Source organism: Sus scrofa, chromosome 6 (assembly GCF_000003025.6).
Source record: "Sus scrofa isolate TJ Tabasco breed Duroc chromosome 6, Sscrofa11.1, whole genome shotgun sequence".
Taxonomy (NCBI): Eukaryota; Metazoa; Chordata; class Mammalia; order Artiodactyla; family Suidae; genus Sus; species Sus scrofa.
Window position 1 is genome coordinate 60,751,997 of NC_010448.4, and position 20,905 is coordinate 60,772,901.

The 20,905-nt window shown below is 46.1% G+C and overlaps 2 protein-coding genes across 3 annotated transcripts in view; one reads left to right on the forward strand and one right to left on the reverse strand.

The window, feature by feature from the left end:
• LOC110261070 overlaps window positions 1-7,327 on the reverse strand; it is a 29,267-nt gene extending 21,940 nt beyond the window's left edge. The window contains exons 1-4 of one of the 2 annotated variants that reach the window (XM_021095124.1): window positions 6,959-7,327; window positions 5,817-5,898; window positions 1,033-1,113; window positions 234-916 (exon numbers count right to left, since the gene is read on the reverse strand). In XM_021095124.1, coding sequence (XP_020950783.1) covers window positions 1,098-1,113; window positions 5,817-5,898; window positions 6,959-7,193 — 333 coding nt within the window. In that variant the 5' untranslated portion in view covers window positions 7,194-7,327 and the 3' untranslated portion in view covers window positions 234-916; window positions 1,033-1,097. Of the gene's footprint in view, window positions 1-233; window positions 917-1,032; window positions 1,114-5,816; window positions 5,899-6,958 lie in introns of those variants that run through there. The other variant, XM_021095123.1, reaches the window with a different exon arrangement.
• Window positions 7,417-18,868, forward strand: LOC100623035 (zinc finger protein OZF). The gene is made up of 4 exons (XM_013998844.2): window positions 7,417-7,610; window positions 12,069-12,172; window positions 13,191-13,317; window positions 16,218-18,868. Exons 2-4 carry the CDS (start codon window positions 12,128-12,130, stop codon window positions 17,312-17,314), a joined length of 1,269 nt encoding a protein of 422 aa, XP_013854298.1. The 5' UTR covers window positions 7,417-7,610; window positions 12,069-12,127; the 3' UTR covers window positions 17,315-18,868.

The window sequence follows — 20,905 nt, forward strand, 5'->3', positions numbered from 1 at the left end:
GTGAGAAGACAAACCTTCTTGGACTCTGCCCCCTGGGGCTCTTCCCTTGGCTGATTTTTTTTTTTTAAAGGGTCACACCTGTGGCATATGGAGGTTCCCAGGCTAGAGGTCGAATTGGAACTACAGCTGCCGGGCACAGGAACAGCCACACCAACACCAGATCTGGGTCCTATCTGTGACCTACACCTCAGCTCGTGGCAGCACCAGATCCTTAACCCACTGAGCAGGGCCAGGGATCGAACCTGCAACCTCATGGATACTAGTTGGATTCGGTACCCCTGAGCCGCAACAGGAACTCCCCTTGGCTGATTTTAATATGTATCCTTTCATTGTAAGGAACGGTAACCAAGACTATGGACGTTTCTAGTAAATTCTATGAGTCCTTCCAGTAAAGTATCAAACCTGAGCATGATCTTGAGGACTCGACTATGCAACTGGTATCGGAAATGAGGGTGCTCTTGGGGGCTCGTCTCACAGCCATAAACACAACTATGTGCCAAATCCTGTGACTGTGCCCCGTAGATCATTAGGAGGGGTGATCTGGGGGGCCTGTAACATGTCACTAGTTAAAAAAAAAAAGTTACTGGCTAAATGATCGAGGAATCCATCTATTCACTCAATCAGAGAGATGGGTCATTTTGCAAGAAACAAACAGCCGTATCAAAGAATAGGGCTTTGTAACAACACACAGAGCCTTGCCTAAGATCAATTGCAAAAAGAAGGATGTGCTGATGAGAATGAGGATCAGGGATTTAACAGAACCTTCCCGTAGATAAGGAGGAGAGACGCACCTGCAGTCTCTGAGCTGGCGCGCAGTTACAAAGTCAACATAAGTGCCGAGTGATCACAGCGGATGATCACTGTCCCGACAGGAACTCAACTTGGCGAAGCCTCAATTTCTGCACGTCTGAAACATCTGAAGGGAGCATCGTTCATAGCTCATGGTGCTGTGGCCTCTAGGACCAGCTGGCCTATGACAGGCACAGCACCCCGACTTTGTTCCCTTATCCCACCTGGCAGTAGGATTCTTACCTCTTCCCTTACTGTTTGTTATCCAGGGCAGCTTCCCATGCTTCAACAGTGAAATTATATTGGAATTAAAAACAGAAAGGCCTGTGAAAATAAGCAGAAAGAAGTGGCCATTCTGTGGTTGCTCGAGTGTTTTGACAGGGCCACACATAATCAGGATAGAGCCCTGATAAAACGAGCAAAAAAGTTTACAAAAGTATTTGGGAGACAGGATAAGGGAAGCTGGTCAGTCCAATTTTCATATTTCATGGATGTTCAGAGCCTCACCAAAGATGCCCAGTAGAATTAGAAGACACACCCACGACCCCATGTAGCGATAACCTGCCTCTGAAAACTGCGGCAGATGTGTTATTACTTCGTTTCATCCACCCTCGGGGCCTGCAACAGGTGCAAGCAGGCAAGGTTCACCTTCAGCTGGAATGAGTCAAGGGAGGGACTGAGGATGCCTAGCTCATGGAGAGTTTCCCTTCCCAATATCCTGAGACGTTAAGGACCTCCTCCCACAACTACAATTCACAATGATTCAGCCACCAGGACTGCCCTGTGCTGTGTCTGTCCTTTCCAGATATATCGTGTCTGCACCACCTGTTTGCATCAACAGCACGGGAGATCAGTGAAAGTTTATCTTATGGAACACAACGAGCTCTGTGCCACGGTGACAAAGGTTAACGTCAACACACAAACTGCTTTCTTCCGCCGTGTTAACTCGATGAACATCAAGGCACCCCCAGGGTAGCACAAATCTATTAACGCTTTCACTTGCCACCAAACGCTATTTATTTTTAACAGCTTCACGAGGGTCCACTGTGAAAACCAGAAAGCTCATTTTTAAGTAGATAAATCAATGGTTTGAGTAAATTTAGTCTGCAACCATTAAATTATTTTTAATAATACTCGGCCATCAAAAATCTATGTATCTAGGAGTTCCCGTTGTGGCGCAGTGGTTAACGAATCCGGTGAGGAACCATGAGGTTGTGGGTTCGATCCCTGGCCTTGCTCAGTGGGTTAAGGATCCAGTGTTGCTGTGAGCTGTGGTGTATGTCGCAGATGCAGCTCAGATCCCACATTGCTGTGGCTCTGGCACAGGCCGGCGGCTACAGCTCCGATTCCACCCCTAGCCTGGGAACCTCCATATGCCATGGGAGTGGCCCAAGAAAATGCCAAAAAAAGACCCCCCCCCAAAAAAATCTATGTATGTAGGTAAAGAATGACAGTTGACAAATTTACACATACAGTAAAGAGACACTATTAAAGAAGATAAAAACAAATCAAATATTTTCATATTTTACATCAAAATAAGAAAAGTGGTTCCAGGTTATATAATTAAAGACGACACTTATTCTCTTGTTATGTACCCTCAACAATCAGTCAAACCCTCAACAATAACCATACAGCATTTTTTTTAAATGACAATTTAAAATCATCCCAGTAGGAAAAAAATGAAAAAGGTTTAAGAAATCTTCAGTATGAATGAGTGCCCTATTTTTATAAATTTGTTACAGTGTAAATGCACACCAAAAGGGTCACAAAACATTATTAAGTGTACATGAATTTTCACAAAGCAATCTACTCACAGAAGGAGAACCCTGCTCAAGAAACAGGAGTTCCCGTCATAATTCAGAGGAAATCCATGAGGACAAAGATTTGATCCCTGGCCTTGCTCCGTGGGTTAAGGATCCGGCATTGCTGTGAGCGGTGGTGAAGGCTGGCAGCTGTAGCTCCAATTAGATCCCTATCCTGGGAACCTCCATATGCCTCGGGTGCGGCCCTAAAAAGGCAAAAAAAAAAAAAAAAAAAGAAAGAAACAAACAAAGCACTGGAGTTCCTGTCATGGTGCAGTGGATTGAGAATCTGACTGCAGCAGCTCAGGTTGCTGTGGGGGTGCAGGTCCAATCCCCAGCCCAGCACAGGGGGTTAAAGGATCAGGCGTTGCCATAGCTGCAGCGTAGTTTGCAGCTGTGACTCAGATTCAATCCCTGTTCCGCAAACTTCCATATGCCAAGGGTGCAGCCATAAAATTTGTTTTAAAGAGAAAAAAATTAACAGCGCATCACCAGTACCTCCACGTTGCCCTGGTAGCCCTCTTCTAGACACTAAGACCTCTCATTAGCCTGAGTCCTGTCACCAGAGATTAGATAAACCACATTATTTTAATGAACCAATTTTTTTGATACTCCTCGGATCCCAGTATCTTTTCCATGACTACTACATCTTCTAAAGTATCACAAAAAAGACAGGTATAAAAATCTTCATAATTTTATTCAGAACAGCCAAAACAACCAGAAACATTCCAAATAAACAGACTGTAGTGTACTAATACAATGGAATACTACTCAGTAAAAAATAAACTAATATAGGCATCATCAAGGAATCTCAAAAAGCATGCTGCACGAATGATGCCACATGAATATACATACTACCTGATTCCACATTTGTGAGTTTCAAAGAAAGGGGAAAAGGGAGGTAAAACAAATCTACTGTCATAAAATCAAGAAAGTGGTTTGCTCTGAGGGTGAGGACAGGAAAACAGGCATGAGGGAACTTTCGGGAGTGATGGAAATCTATCTTGATTTTAGTGGCTACCATAGGGCTGTAATCAAAAGCGAAACTGCATAGTTAATATCTGTGCTTTATTAACTGCAAGTTGTATTGCACTTATAATTATAACATACGAAAATGTCAAGAGAGAGTTCCCCCTGTAGTGCAGTGGATTAATGATCCGTCTGTGGAGGCGCATGGCCCTGTGTAAGTGGGTTAAGGATCCAGCATTGCTGCCGCTTAGGCTCAGATATGATCCGTGGCCCAAGAACTTCCATATGCCCTCGGTGCGGGTAAAAAAAAAAAAAAAAAAAAAAAAAAAAAATCAAGGGAGTAAGAGAAGCATGGGAAAAGGTGTAATGGTTAAAAACAGCCCTACGCATAAATATTTCAGGTGGTCAAAATAAAATACAGAAAGAAAAAGAATAAAATGATAAAAAAAAATCTGTATAGATTGTGTACGTTTCAACAACTATATATATATGGCTGTTAAAATATTTTATAGTTTTCTCTTTAAGCACAATTTAGCGACTTTTCAAATAATAGGAGTCATCATAATAACACATATAGAGAAAATACTTCTTTTCCTAAAGGAAAGAAACTAAGAATTTCCTCTTTGAGAAGAAAAAAAAATGTTTTTCAAAATAAAAATGCCTTGGAGTTTCCATCATGGCTCAGTGGTTAACGAATCCGACTAGGAACCATGAGGTTGCAGGTTTGGGCCCTGGCCTTGCTCAGTGGGTTAAGGTTCTGGCGTTGCGGTGAGCTGTAGTGTAGGTCGCAGATGTGGCTCGGATCCTGCGTTGCTGTGGCTACAGCTCCGATTCAACCCCTAGCCTGGGAACCTCCATATGCCGCAGGAACGGCTCAAGAAATGGCAAAAAGACACACACACACAAAAAAATGCCTTGCTATCAATATTCAGAGGGAAAAGAAAGCATCAAATCTGCTGTACTGCACAGAAGTTCAGAGCCCATGAAACCACCTTCCACAGAGCCCTCCTCCGGGAAACAGACAGTTCACGTATCTTCCTTGTTGGTCGTACTGTCTTGTTCCTCATTTATACAAACCTGATAAGGTATTTCCACAAGTGCAACCTGCCTCGTGCATAAGCTATCAAACCTCAAACTGGATTCCAGTTCATCTTGTACTAGCGCCCTAGTCAACGTCCTGATCCTCATAACCCGGACTTCCATACTCAAGACCCCAATTACATTCTTGTTTCCCAAATTTTCCAAAGGAAGCCTGTGCCATTCCCAGGACCAAAAGAACCAAAATCATTTTCTATCGGGATTCTCTTGTGCTACAGCAGGTTAAGGATCCTGCACTGGGTAGGTGCTATGGTGTGAGATGGATCCCTGGCTCAGGAACTTCCACATGCCACAGGCGTGGCCAGGAAAAAAAAAAGAAAGAAAGAAAGAAAGCAAAACCATTTTCTATCTTATTTGTTCTCAACCCCGAGGCTGCGAAGGTCAAAGATGGCTGAGAATTCATTTCTTCTTCAAGAAACCGACAATCTTCAGGAAACTTATTTTTGACCCCAAGAGTGTTGAGATGATTGGTCAGAGTAGAGATTCGGAATAATTCACTGAATGAAAAATGAACACTTAAAGTAGAGAAAGAGAGACAAGTGGAAAGGGGACACCTAGAGTCCCGCCTTTTGCTGGAATTAAAGGACCAGGACGTCGCCCGTGTCGGCGTCTACTGCCCAAGCAGTTTCACGAGGAGTGTTAAAGAGAAACACCACAGGGCCAAAATGGCATCACTTCGGCTAAAGCGTTAAGAGTAAACCTAACTAGTTTTGATCTTTCCCCAAAAACATAATCTTAAATCGACAAGTTTGAAATGTTCTGGGCATCACCACTGAGGTAATTTGTCACATGGGTCCTCTCTACCCACCCCCCAACCAGAAGAAGCAATCTGCATAAAACATGTGCCTTTCCTTCCCCACCAAAAGAACCTGGCCCCAAACAAACAACCAGTCAATCAATCAATCAATATTTCTTCCTCTCTCTCTCTTTCTAGATAATGATTTCCTTAGCTCACCCTTGTTTCCATAAAAGCCTTCCAATAAACCGCTCCCCGGAGTGCCCCTCCAGCTGTCAGATGAGATGCAGCCCAATTCACAAACTGTTGCATAACATCAGTTAAAACTTAGTCGTTGAATTTTGTTTTCTACCAGAAGAGACTACATGTTTCCAGGACTTAAGGAATATGATGTGCAGTTAACAGAGGTAAAACAAACTCACCTGTTAGGCCCACTTTGGCAGAGCCCTCTCAGAGGAAGCACAGAGTCCTGGTGCGACAGGAGGGAAAGCAGCAGGACACAATCTAGATAAATAAAGAAGGGGAGCAGCTGTTAGGATTTGATAAAAAAAAAAAAAAAAAAAAACAGCTGGAACCGGGTGAAATCAAGAATAGTCTGGTCATTGTTAGCTCAATATACCTTCATTATAACACAAAAATTCATTCCCCTTTAGACCCTGACAGTTCTACAGCAGAGAGCATAAAAGGCCAAAAAGTGGGCAGTGGCTCATTTCCTAGGATATCCCCCCTTTTTTTCCGGTCTTTTTAGGGGCGCACCCAGGGCATATGGAGGTTCCCAGGCTAGGGATTGAATCTGAGCTGTAGCTACTGCAACCTACACCACAGCTCACGGCAAGGCTGGATCCTTAACCCACTGAGTGAGGCCAGGGATCAAACCTGCGTCCTCATGGATGCTAGTGAGATTCGTTTCCGCTGAGCCACGATGGGAACTCTATCCCCAACTTTTTGGAAATCACTAGAATACTCCTCCCTCTCCTCAGCCTATGAAATAATTACTCAGCCCATGAAAAACAAACCCATATCCGGGGAGGGCTCTCACTTTCTGAGAAGGTCAATTCTGCCTGGAGTGTGTTTTTCTCTAAATAAACTCACTTTTGCTTTCCTATGGCTTCCTCTTGAATTCTTTCCCACGCAGAGCCAAGGACCCTCACTTGGCCCTCAGACCTAAGGACTGCACGTCCTGGGACATGGCCTTTCCCTCTCTCACAACACCGGGAATAGGGAGCTGAGGAGGAAGCAAGTTGAAGGAGACCAGGATCTCAACCCCCTTGCCATCTATTGTCGACCGTGCCTGGGAACAAACTCCAAGAAAGAGCTATCAAAACATAACTGTTCAGTGTTGAGTAACGGTTCCCAAGTACGTAACGGGGCTGTTTCAGTGCCTCCGCTGCCTATTCAGGGCGAAATTAATACACGCACAAATAACGGTGAGTTTAATAATAGCTGCCGTGCACGCGCACGCACACAGTCGCACACACAGAGCCTCCGTCATAAACACCAACACACTCAACACGCCTGGGCTACTTCGCATTCGCCCACTCGGGCGGCCTCCCAACCCACAGACCTGTGGACGCCGGGCCGAGCTCCCGAGCCGCCCCTCGCAGGAGCGGTTTCGAGCCGTGGCCGCCCCGCCCCCACGCGAGCCGAACCTCAGGCCGCCCCGCCGCGGGGAAACCGGCCCCAGAACTGGGGGAGCGCCCGGGGCGCGCCCCACGGTCCGCTGGTGCCGCCGGATTGGACACGCCCGTCGCGCAACGCCGCGGGGGTTCTTGGGAGTGGCGAAGCCTCCGTGCGCGCATGTGCAGCGTCACCACTGTTGTCCCGGAGACCAGAAAGCTGTGGGATCCCGGCCTCGCCCAGGGGCTGAGACTTCGGGAGCGAAGGGCGGGTCCAGGACTGGGCGTGTCTGGGTTTGTCCCAGAGCCTGGGAGCCTTTATTCGGAAGGGCGTGGCCTCCTCTCCCCCGCCTTGGGTCTCCGGAGGGGAGGGTCTTGGAGAATAGGACGCGCTTGCGTACTGGTGTCCGTGGAGGCGCGGCCTCAGCGCGATACGTCTCTGGGGGGCGGAAGGCGTCGCGAGTGACAGACACGCATGCGCACTCCGTCCCTGGGGGGCGTGGCTTCGCGTCCACTGGAGCCGAAGAGGGCGGGCTGCGCAGGCGCATAGAGTACGTCGCCGCCGATTTCTGGAGAGACGGAAGCGTTTGGGGTTACCTGGTAAGACTTCCCGGTCGGTGGAGGGGGAGGGGGCCTTCCGAGAGTGCCAGCTGGGAGTGGTCGCTGGAGACCTGTGTGCCCGGGCTGCCAGAATCCGTGTGTCTGGCGGCCTGTTCTGAATAGTCGTTTGTCCGTATGGCTATGGGATTTGCTTCGCATCTCTGGGTGTTGCCTGACAACTCTTCTGAGCCCTGAAAAGGCTGTGTGACTTTTTGCTAATCATTTAATTTTTCGGAACTTCACTTCGTTCATATATAAAATGGTATTACTAGAACAGGTTCGTTTGCCTGGTGCTGAGACCTTGGCCCACGTTGACCCTGCCTGCGGGGCCTTCACGCTGTGTTCCCAGTTTATTGTTTGTAGAAAAAAAAGGCTCTAGTCTCTTAGGCCTTCCCAGAGTCCGAAGGAGCAGGTACAAGTAGTTACTAATTACAGAAGTGAGGGCATGCAGAAACAAATGACAAGCAGTCAAGCAAGAAGAGGAGTAATAGTTTAGACAGTAGTTCACTGATAAAATCCGTGAGTCTTAGTTCCTCCTCAAAAGACACGCATAGGAGTTCCCATCGTGGCTCAGTGGTTAACGAATCCGACCAGGAACCATGAGGTTGTGGTTCGATCCCTGGCCTTGCTCAGTGGGTTAAGGATCCAGCGTTGCCGTGAGCTGTGGTGTAGGTCGCAGACGCGGCTTGGATCCCAAGTTGCTATGGCTCTGGTGTAGGCTGGTGGCTACAGCTCCAATTGGACCCCCTAGCCTGGGAACCTCCATATGCCGCGGGAGCGGCCCTAGAAAAGGCAAAAAGACAAAAAAAAAAAAAAAAAAAAGAGACACGCATAAAAACCTGACCCATACCTTTGAGTTGTTCTGCAGAAACTAAGACCCCCACCTTGGCAAAGGATGGTGACTACATGCTGACAAGAAGAACCAGAAAGTTGATGTTGACGCCCCACATAACACCTGGTACCTCACCACCGGCCAATCAGAAGAATGTCCACAAGCTGAAATCGTTCACCCCCACCTTTACCCTAATGTTGCCTTTACACTCCTGCCAGAAAGTCACTGGGGAGCTTGGGTCTTTTGAGCATTAGCTTCCCATTCTTCTTGCTTGGTGCCCTGAAATAAATAATGTACTTTCTTTCCTTCACCACAACTCTGTATCAATAGATTGGTTTTGCTCTGCATTGGGCAATTGGACTACAGTTGAGTTGGGTAATAACCTTGGTTCAAATGTACTGCAGAGAACCAGTGACCTTGAGAAAAGTGCCTACCATGCAGGCCTTCTCTCTCCTCAATATATTCCTTGATCCACCTGAGGATTCTTTTTCCCAACCCAGAAACTCTCCAGCAGTTCTTGCTTTCCTGGGGGGACTCTGGTTACATAGGCCCATTTCCATTCACCCCTCAAGTGTCCAGTGTTCTTCCTCTTGACCATTCATTATACCTTCAGAAAATTTTGTTTAGCAAATCAAATTGACAGCAGTGTTTTATGAAGGATTTTGATGAACCAAAGGACATACCTTGAGGGGAACCCAGGATGGTGGAGTATCTGGAAACTACGTCTCATGAGAAGAGATCGGAAAACCTGTGTATGTTTGCCTGGAGAAGAGATAATTGCAGAATAGTGTGAAAGTGTGTCTCTGGGTAAAAGGAATTTAATTGCAGCTTTTTTTCCTATGAGCTCTAGAAATAGAACCAAGTAGAAATAAGAGAGTAGCAGATTCAGACTAAAGTACTTTTAACAAATGGCAATAGCAAAACTGAATACGCCGCTTCCCAGTAGGGTAATCAGTGGGTTACATGGATGGTGATGATGATTGCGACTTTATTTTTTGCCGTATCTTCAGGCTTTTAAAAAATGGTGAGGAGTTCCTGTCATGGCTCAGCAGAAATGAATCTGACTAGCATCCATGAAGACACATGTTCAGTCCCTGGCCTCACTCAGTGGATTAAGGATCCGGCATTGCTGTGAGCTGAGGTGTAGGTCGCAGATGCGGCTCAGACCTGGCATTGCTGTGACTGTGGCAAAGGCCAGCAGCTACAGTTCCGATTCGACCCCTAGCCTGGGAACCTACATATGCCACAAGTGCAGCCCTAAAAAGTAAAAATAATAATAATAATAAAAATAAATAAATAAATGAAAATAAAAAATGGTGAAAGATTGAATTCCCATTGTGGCTCAGTGGGTTAAGAACCTGACTAAAATCCGTGAGGATTTGGGTTTGATCCCTGGCCGCGCTCAGTGGTTTAAGGATCTGACATTGCCACCAGCTGCAGCTTGGGTTGCAGATGCAGCTTGGATCTGGCATTGTTGTGGCTGTGTCATAGGCCGGCAGATGCAGTTCCTATTTGACCCCTAGCCTGGGAACTTCCATATGCTGCGAGTATGGCCCTAAAAAGAAAAAAAATAAGATATCACTTACTCACCTATTGGCTTTTTTCTAATTTAACGAACTCTTCAACCCCTGTACTTTTTTTTTTTTTTTTTTTTTTTTTTGTCTTTTTGCCATTTCTTGGGCCGCTCCCGCGGCATATGGGAGGTTCCCAGGCTAGGGGTCTAATGGGAGCTGTAGCTGTCAGCCTACACCAGAGCCACAGCAACTTGGGATCCAAGCCGCTTCTGCGACCTACACCACAGCCCACGGCAACACCGGATCGTTAACCCACTGAGCAAGGGCAGGGATCGAACCTGCAACCTCATGGTTCCTAGTTGGATTCGTTAACCACTGCGCCACGACGGGAACTCCCCTCCTGTACTTTTTTTGTTCCAGGATTCAAACCACATTGCATTTACTTGTCATGTCTTCTTAGTTTCCTCCAATGTATGATGTTTTATTCTTTTTCTTTGAAGATCTTGAAACTTTTTTGTTTGTTTTGTCTTTTTAGGGCCACGCATGTGGCACATGGAGGTTCCCAGGCTAGGAGTCCAGTCGGAGCTGTAGCCGCTGGCCTATACCACAGCCACAGCAATGCGAGATCCAAGCCAGGTCTGCAGCCTATACCACAGCTCATGGCAACATGGGATCCTTAACTCACTGAGCAAGGCCCCACCCTCATGGATGCTAGTGGGGTTCATCACTGCTGAGCTACAGCAGGAACTCCCTGTAAAGTTATTGTTTTTAGTCTTTGTAACTAGTAAGTCTCCTGAGGTAGTCTGAGACTGCAAGTATCCTTTTTCTCAACTTATTTTCACCCATTAAATTCATCATGCCTTCTCACCTGCAACAGTGATTTTTGTTAGGCTTACCTAATACTGAATTTCCTTTTCTCTTACTCCTTATACATCTATTAATTGGTGTGCTGTAAAGAAAAGCTATCTCTTCTCCACTTAATGAATTTACTCAGTTCTTTATATCAGAATGGGCTCATGGCTAATCAGTTTATTCTGTGGGTTATAAGCTAATGTTATAACTATTTATTTTGTCCAGGTTGTCCCTGGTTTAGCCACCGGGAGCATCCTCAAGTTGACTTCTGTGTGTTTTATTTATTTATTTATTTTCCTTTGTAGGGCTGCACCCGTGGCGTATGGAAGTTCCCAGGCTGGGGGTCAGATTGGAGCTGCAGCTGCTGGCCTGTACCACAGCCACAGCAATGCCAGATCTGAGCTGCATCTGAGACCTATACCTCAGCTCATGGCAACACCAGATCCTTAACCCGCCGAGCAGGGCCAGGAATTGAATCTGCATCCTCATGGGTATTGGTTGGGTTCCTCACTGCTGAGCCTCAGTGGGAACTCCATGTACATTTTCTGTTAAATTTATTTCTAAGTATGGTATCTTCTTTGTTGTCCCTGGGAATGGTTTTTTCCCCTGCCATTATGTCCTTTCTTTATTGTTTCCATTTACATCGGATATTTATTTGTATAGCAGTAATTATTACTAGTATAGATTAATTCTTCATCTTGCTACTTTGCTGGATTCTTCTGTTTTCATTTGTTCTCCTTGTCCTATTAAATCCCATTTCACTGATGAAAGTGACATCAAGCACCTCTTCTCGTGCTTATTACCTATGCTGATAAGTCTTTAAAGCATTATTTGAATTTTTGTGGAAGGAGGAATTTCTACACTAGTGATGCCAGGAGCTGAAAAAGTAGGCCTGGTCTCTCTTATCTGTCCTCTTTCCTTCCCCAGCTCTGACTTCTCTGGATTCTGCCCTTTTCCAGACAAAAAGGAATGGCTGCTTCAGCCCTGTCGGAGCGTGAAGGTAACACATGTAAAGCACTCAGAACAGTCATTTCTGTGATGATTGTCATTATTGTCAATGAAGATTTTGTGGAACAGGTGTGCAGACATCACAGTAGGCACTCTCACAACTGCAGGAACCAGTCGTGCTCATAAAAAGGAGTTGGGTTTGGGCACTGCAGTGCACTCTGTTTTGATGTTTTACTGGTGGGGGGGAGTAGTAGATAAGAGGGAATGACAACAGATTTAAGGCTTTTTTTTTTTTTTTTTTTTTTTGGATAGTTCCTTCCTTTTCCTCAGCTCTGTATTCACAGGACGTCATTCCTCAAGAGAAAGACCCCATGAAGGGGAGCATGACCACTGGACCTCTAGATGGCACCGCACGGGTGAGTTATGGTTTCCTTCCTTCCTCCCTCCCTCCCTCCCTCCCTTCCTTCCTTCCTTCCTTCTTCCTTTCCTGCAATGAGACCCAAAAGGATAAAGTCATCTGGTAAAATGGAGAGCCTCATGAATACCAGATGATCAAGTGCCCCCAGCTTTAATCCCACATCTAAGGATAAATTTAAGAAGTAAGGGGAGTTCCCACTGTGGCTCAGTGGAAACAAATCCAACTAGTAGCCACAAGGTTGTGGGTTCAATCCCTTGCCTTGCTTAGTGGGTTAAGGATCCGATGCTGCCATGAGCTGTGGTGTAGGTTGCAGTCGTGGCTCGGATCTGGTGTTGCTGTGGCTGTGGCATAGGCCGGTGGCTACAGCTCCGATTGGACCCCTATCCTGGGAACCTCCATATGCTGTGGGTGTGGCCCTAAAATGCAAATAAATAAATAAATAAATAAATAAGAAGGAGTGAGAGGAGTTCCCATTGTGGCTCAGCAGGCTAAGAACCCAACTCGTATCCATGAGGATGCAGGTTCGATCCCTGGCCTTGATCACTGGGTTAAGGATCAGGCGTTGCTGCACCTTTGCAGTATAGGTTGCAGATGTGACTTGGATCTGGCATTGCTGTGGCTCTGATGTAGGCTGGCAGCTGCAGCTCCAATTTGACCCCTAGCGTGGAAACTTCCATATGCCGCAGGTGTGGCCCCAAAAGCGCGCGCGCGCGCACACACACACATGCACACACGCACAAATCCTTATTTCCAGAAAAAGTTCCTGGGATCCTTTCCTCAAACAGGGCCCACAACCAGTTTTAACAATTTGAATGAGAAGATAGGCTACTTCTTATCCGAAGAGTTGGTTTTCACTGTCTATACATATTTATGTTTATTTGGCAAAACAAAAACCAAAAAACCCTCTGGATCCTTTGGTACCCACCATAACACCCATGCAGTATGTGCTTTTTTTTAGCCAGGACTTTGCCCTTCTCCCTAGGGCCTTGTGAGTAAGAAAGTGTTTGCCATTTCAGCAATCAGTGACATTCCAAGATGTGGCCATCAGCTTCTCCCAAGAAGAGTGGGCATTCCTGGTCCCCAGTCAGAGAGAACTGTACACTGCCGTGATGTCGGAGACTTACCAGAACCTGGTCTGGGTGGGTAAGTGCAGCCCTGAATTCAGCCGCTGTTTTCTGCTGTTGCCTTCTGTTGGAAATCTCTGAGGGAGCTACTGTGGCCTTTTGCTTTATTTTTTTGTTCCACATCCCATGAAAAGCTCATTAGAAGTGGACAACTTCCTCTTTCCCATCCTTCAAAAACCTTTAAACTTTGGCCTTTGTTTTGGCCTCACCTGTGGCATGCTGAAGTTCCTGGGCCAGGGATCAAATCCTCACCACAGCACTGACCTGAGCCACTGCAGTGACACCAGATCTTTAACCCAGAGGAACTACAGGGGAGTTCCTGCCTGGCCATTCTTTTTTATTTAATTTTTAGGGGCAAACCCACGGCAAACCCAAACCACGGAGGTTCCCAGGATAGGGGTCCAATCGGACCTATAGCTGCCGACCTACAGCACAGCCACAGCAACACAGGATCCAAGCCTTGTCTGTGACCTACACCATAGCTCACAGCAATGCCAGACCCTTAACCCACTGAGCAAGGCTGGGGATTGAACCCACCACCTCATGGTTACTAGTCGGATTCATTTCCGCTGCGCCACAACGGGAACTCCTGGTCATTCTTAAAAGGACTTTTATCCTGGTTCCTGTGGGAGTTAGCTGAACTCTGGAGTGATGATGATATGGATAATTGCCATGTCTTGCTCTTTAAGCAGGCAATTCCGTATCTGAGCTTGATGTAGCTTTCCTGTTGGAGCAACACACACAGCCCTGGGGGGTGAAGGCCGAGGAGACAAACTCTTCACAGGCACATGACTTGGGAACCAAGTAGAAGGAAAGCTGTACATGCAAAAGGCCATCTGCTCCCTGGAGATCCCAGTGTGGCGCAGTGGGTAAAGAATCCAGCGGCAGCGGCTTGGGTTGCTGCTGTGTCTCAGGTTCATCCCCAGCCCGGCACAGTGGGTTAAGGTCATGGTGTTGCCACAGCTGTTGTGTAGGTCACAGCTTTGGCTCAGATTCAATCTCTACAGCTGCTGGCCTACACCACAGCCACAGCCACACCAGATCTGAGCCTCATCTGCCACCTGTACCATGGCTCACAGCAACACTGGATCCTTAACCCACTGAGCGAGACCAGGGATTGAACCTGCAACCTCATGGTTCCTGGTTGGATTCGTTTCCACTGCACCATGCTGGGAACTCTGACCATGGGTTCGAGGTGTTTGGATCTCTCCCTTCAGAGGGCCTCCCTCTGAGCTCCGCAGTGGATCCAACTTTCATCCTCATTGGTCACCCTATTCTCCCATCTTTTTATTTTATTTTACTTTATTTATTTTTTTGTCTTTTTCCCTTTTCTAAGGCCGCTCCCACGGCATATGGAGGTTCCCAGGCTAGGGGTTGAATCGGACCTGTAGCCACCAGCCTACTCCAGAGCCACAGCAACACGGGATCCGAGCCACATCTGTGACCTACACCACAGCTCACGGCAACACCAGATCTTTAGCCCACTGAGCAAGGCCAGGAGTCAAACCTGCAACCTCATGGTTCCTAGTCGGATTTGTTAACCACTGCACCACAATGGGAACTCCCTCTCCCATCTTTTTAAATAATTACCTCCAGCCTCCAAAAGTTTATGATCAGCTTTCAACCTTTCCTCTCTGGATTGATTCTCACCAGCTCACATTTTCTTCATTTCATGAGGCTATTTTCTCAAAAATGTGCTACAACACTCATTTTCTTTACCTATCCAAAAAGTTCTCATTCTGTCCTACAATTAACTGAATTTTTTTTTTTTTTGCTTTTAGGGCCGCACCCATGGCATATAGAGGTTCCCAGGCTAGGAGTCCAGTCAGAGCTACAGCTACTGGCCTACGCCACAGCAACGTGGGATCCGAGCCTCGTCTACAACCTACACCACAGCTCACAGCAATGCTGGATCCTTGACCAAGGATCACTGAGCAAGGCCAGGGATAAAATCCTCATCCTCATGGATTCTAGTCGGGTGTGTTAATCACTGAGCCACGACAGGAACTCCCTGAATAAGTATTTCTGAGAGCTATTCCATTGACAAACATATTCAATCTTTAATTCTGGCCAAGAATGGGAGTTTTCTAAGGAAATAGCCCCCATCAAGGAATATATGGTTTAAGAAGAAAAATTAAGAGACCTTCTTAGACACCCTTGGCAAAACGGGAGCCAAGATTGGAGAATTTCAGACAGGATGACTACTGCATACCCACTGGTGTGGCCAGGGACCAGCACGTCAGCAGTGGATGGCATGAGGTCTGGCCATGTGTGTGTGCAGTTTACCTGTACTGCCTAGACCTGTGCAAGCCCAGTTCTGAGCACACCTCTTGTACCTCATGGAAGATTGCCCAAGTCCACCCCACCTGAGAGCTGGCAGTTTGGGCAGTACCTAGCTGGTGTGGGCAATTTGGGCTACATGAGCTGTGGATGTCTGCCTTAGTCTGTTCAAGCTGCTATAACAGAAACACCTCAGACCAGGTGGCTTAAGCAACAGACTTTTACATCTCATAGTTTTGGGGTCTGGGAAGTGCAAGATCAAGGCACTGGCAGATTCGGTGTCTGGTGAGGGCCCCCTTCTTGGTTCACAGGTGACCATCATCTCACTGTGCCCTCATGCAGTGGGAGGAGTCCCTTTTATGAGGGCACTAATCCCATTTATGAGAGATGAACTTAGATACTTTAAGTGAATATTTATTAATCAACCACACTTCACTCTTTAAAATTTTAAAGTTAAAAAAATAAAATGCATTTCAAGTTTAAAAATAATAATAAATGGATATTTATTTGTTCCTAGCTTTTTTTGTCAGTAGAGTCCTCATACATATATCCTTAAGTACTAGAGCCTTTTTTTAAGGATAGATTCTCAACAGTGGGAATATACACATTTATATTATGTACTTATGTATTCATTTTCAGGAAGCCAGTCAATACAAGAGAGCAAGGAATCGTCTTTAAGTAAGAGCATAAAAGAAGAAACATACCAACATGAAATAGTGACGGAAAAAGCAAGTAGTGTGTTTAAAAAATATAAAAAAGTTTCCCATGCCAGGACTGTCATTCAGCCCAAAACCCTCAAGGAGGAGAAATGCTGCCAGTGCCTTGAGTGTGGGAAATCCTTCAGTCGCCGCTCAACTCTGGTCCAGCATCAGAGGATCCACACAGGAGAGAGACCCTATCAGTGTGGTGAGTGTAGCAAAGCCTTCAACCAGAAGGCCCACCTCACCCAGCACCAGCGCGTCCACACGGGTGAGAAGCCCTACAAATGTGGACAGTGCCGACGGGCCTTCAGCCAGATGACCAACCTCCATCAGCATCAGAGCATCCACACTGGAGTGAAGGTCCATGGGTGCAGCGAGTGTGGGAAGGCCTTCAGCCGCCCCTCAACCCTTGCTGATCACCAGCGAATCCACAGAGGAGAGAAGCCCTTCAAATGCAAGGCCTGCGGCAGAGCGTTCACCCAGAGTGCTCAGCTTATCAGGCACCAGAAGATTCATTCCGCGGACAAGCCCTATGGATGCAGCAGGTGTACCAAGTCCTTCATCCGTCTCTCCTCCCTGATCGAGCATCACAGAACTCACACAGGAGAGAAACCCTATCAGTGTGAGGAGTGCGAGAAGGCCTTCTGCCGCCTCGTGCAGCTCATTCAGCACCGGAGAATCCATACTGGTGAGAAGCCCTACATGTGTAAGGAGTGTGGGAGAGCCTTTACCTGTAGATCCCATTTCGTTGTTCACCAGAGGAGTCACACGGGAGAGAGACCCTACGCATGTCCCGTGTGTGGGAAAACCTTCAGTAGCCACTCTTCCCTTGTTACGCATGACAGGACTCACAGTGGTGTGAAGCCATTCGGGTGTCATGTGTGTGGGAAGGCCTTTAACACGTCCTCCTCACTCTGCCAGCATAAGAGAATTCATACTGGGGAAAAGCCCTTCAGTTGCCACAAATGTGGGAGACCCTTCAGGTGCAGGTCACACCTTACTCGACATCAGCGAATTCATGCAGGAGAATATTGACAACAGCCCACTGGACTTGAAAATGTTACAATTCCAATTATTTAACTATCAGTCAAGATCTTGGTAACAAACACCCTTGGTTGACTCTGACTCTCTTAGAAAAGCAGCTCATTCTTAAGGTCTTGAGAGCTCACTGAGTGGATGGGAGGGATGGCGGTGAACCCACTTTTGGAAACAGGAAGAAGCAAAACAAACTGTGTTTAAGAGCAGAACATGAAGGAGTTCCCTTGTGGCTCAGTGGATTGGATTAAGGACCTGAAGTCATCATTGCTGCAGCTCAGGTCACTGCTGTGATACAGCTTTGATCCCTGGCCAAGGATCTTCTGCATGCTGCAGGCATGGCCAAAATAAGTAAAATAAACAAATAAAAATACCAAAAAAGGTAACAACAAGAAAAATATATATCTATGTATATTGGATTACAAAGGAAGAGATAAACCTGTTTTTCTTCTTCTTGGTAAAGCATTTTATAAGGTAGTATCATCAGTTTGAGTCCTACCATGAACATCCTCTTCAGTTTTGTGACCAGTGCCTACTGTCACGTTTTACTACACCTATGCCCTTTTTCTTTTCTCTTTTTCACACGGCCCATCAGCTTCGAGTAACGTACTGCGTAATAATGGGGGTTCGATCCCTGGCCTTTTAACTTCTACATGCTGGAGGGCACAGCCAAAAAAACAAAGGCGAGAGAGAGCAGAAACCACTGTCCTGCGATATGGAGAGCTCTGGTCTTCTGCTCCTACATGTCCCACACAGCTGCCATCACTAACAAACTGGCCCTCAGTCTCTGTCACCTCACTCCCAATGCCCTGAAGCCAAGTTTCCAGTGTGGGCATCCTGACAGCTGAAGACAAGGCCAAGAGATCTCTCTTGAGTTTTGCTTCTGTCCTGGTGGGAGAGAAACCATATGCTACAAAGTTCAAACACGACAGGGAACTCTCCTCAAATGGGAGGGCCTTGGACATTGCACATCATGAAAAAACAAGCAGCTATGACTTAATGCTTTGCATCCTAAAAATGGTCCCCAGATATGGTCCCATATTTAGCTTTGAGTTACCTGACCAGTGTTCTTTCCTGAATTTTCTTCCACACTTCCCACAGCTGCTATATTTTAAAGATCTCATCACTGTGTCTGTTGCCTTTGAACAGGAATAGAGAGACTGACACAAAGGAATAGCACCAGATGGATGGAAGGGGTTTCATAGATGTTAGGGGATGTTCCTAAACTGAGCACACAGGATTTTTTTTCTTGAATTCCTATTAAACTCGGATATAAGAGCATTTTTTAAAATGCATGCACCAGTTTAGAGCAAAAAATAATAATAAGCTCACCAGTCAAGCTAAGATGGAGATTATTCCAGCACTTTAGAATCCAGGGAGTGTCCTTGAAACACTATTTCTCTCATACCTCAGTACCTCGGGTTACCAGTTCTTTAGCTTTTCACTATTGTTTTATCACCTGTGGATGTAAACCTAAATGGGATGTCTATTTTTTTCTTGGTTTTGAACCTGAAATAAAGGGAATCACACCAAACCCTTTGACAACTTTCATCTTAAACTGCCTTTGAGATTCATATATACATTTAAATGAGGTTCCCCTTTGACATCGCCACACCCTACAAACATAGCAACAGATGTCACTTGGGTTGGTGGTTTCTAAGTTTTTGCCTTGAGTCCAAGGAGAATCTTCTCCATGTCTTCTGGCCCATTCACAAGGCTCTCTCCAGGGGAGAGAGCCAGCTTGGACTGCTGGAGGCTGTGCACATTCACTAAGCAATTTTTCCAGGTCCTTGTACCACTAAGTGAGCTATATTCATCCATAGCAAGATCTTTGCCATGGAAACAGTTCCTACAGCTGGTTACATTCTAAGAAATCCACGTGGCCTCAACAGTAAACAAGGCTTCAATGACAGCAAACAAGGTCTTGATGAGTGAGCCCCAACACTTGAGTTGTGTGGTCTGGCACAGACTTTCCTCTTACTCAGATACATCTTAGGCATTGCTTCAGGTGCCATTAAGACAGTCAAATTAGGGAGTTCCTGTTATGGCTCAGTGGTTAATGAATCTGACTAGGAGCCATGAGTTTGTGGGTTCGATCCCTGACCTCGATCAGTGGGTTAAGGATCCGGTGTTGCCGTGAGCTGTGGTGTAGGTCCCAGATACGGATTGGATCCCGTGCTGCTGTGGCTCTGGCATAGGCTGGTGGCTACAGCTCTGATTAGACCCCTAGCCTGGGAACCTCCATATGCCGCAGGTCCAGCCCTAAAAAGACAAAAGACAAAAAAAAAAAAAAAGTCACATTAGCACATACACCCCCAGCTTCCTGATTTCAGTATCATGACATTGCCTTACTTTCCCTTCATTAAAAGACTCTTCCAAATGAGTGGTCATCTAATTTAAATTCTGCACAAAGGGCGGGGAGTTGGGTTTTACAGAGTTCAAATTGCACGTACACCTCCAGGGCAGACGAGCCTTACAAGAAAATAAATGACGTTTAAAGGGAAGGAATCCACTACTGAATGGTTTTGAGATCCAGAAAGGTTCTCAGAGAAATGTTACTGGGCTCGGCTTCGAAAAATGAACAGGCTTTTTCAAAGGCAAGTTGAATAAGTACCTTCAAATCAAGGGGAAAGGCCGGAAAACTCAAGGTGCTTGTGAAGACCAAGATCCCTGGGTTTAGCTCCCCCATAGATTGTGGGTTCTATTTAATCCTCTCAGGCCACGTGTCTTGCCCCCGTCCCTGCTTTACTTTTCTCCCCAACCCTTAGTTTGCTCATTTATAATGCTACATATTTGTTTATTGTGCATCTATTCAGTGCCAGAATGTGATGTCCATGAGGAAAAGAATTTTTTCCAGTCTAGAAAGGTGGCTTAGATGTTGTAGGTCATTGCTAGATACTTATCAGTAAATGAATAAATAAATGAATGGAAGCCTTAATAACTCCTTGACTTGGACTCAGGGTTTTATGCAGTTCTGCTGAAAGAATCTCATATACTGTTTGAAGCCTTAGGGTTGTGATTGCTATAACTCAGATTTATGTGTATTTATTTATTTATTTCGTCCTTTGTCTGTTGAGGGCCACACCTGCAGCATATAGAGGTTGCCAGACTAGGGGTCTAATCAGAGCTACAGCTGCCAGCCTGCACCACAGCCACAGCAACACCCAATCCAAACCACATCTGTGACCTACACAACAGTTCACAGCAACGCCAGATCCTTAACCCACTGAGGGAGGCCAGGGATCGAACCCTCAACTTCATGGTTCCTAGTCGGATTTGTTTCTGCTATACCACAACGGGAACTCCTGCTATAATCCAGATTTAGACAGTGGTCCCCATGGCTTGCTTAGCTACACTGATAATTCAATTTATACCCATTTTGCATAGCTTATGTGATATGGAGAACATTACATGAAAAAGACTGAGATTGTTATTGGAATAGGCACCTCTGTCAGGATTCAGGATCTGGAGAGATTTCAACTGCAGTGTTTTAACTGGTCTTTATCTGGAGGAACCCAGCCCCTCCTGGCCCGACCCACTGCTTGTCTGTCTGGTAGCCAGAAACTATAAGATGTCCACAGTTTGAATTGT

Excerpts from the sequence above, each read along its gene's own strand:
- LOC100623035 (XM_013998844.2), top strand. The coding sequence starts at position 12,128 with ATGAAGGGGAGCATGACCACTGGACCTCTAGATGGCACCGCACGG. Across the intron at positions 12,173-13,190 it reads CTCTAGATGGCACCGCACGG|CAATCAGTGACATTCCAAGA; the intron begins GTGAGTTATGGT and ends TTGCCATTTCAG. Across the intron at positions 13,318-16,217 it reads CCAGAACCTGGTCTGGGTGG|GAAGCCAGTCAATACAAGAG; the intron begins GTAAGTGCAGCC and ends ATTCATTTTCAG.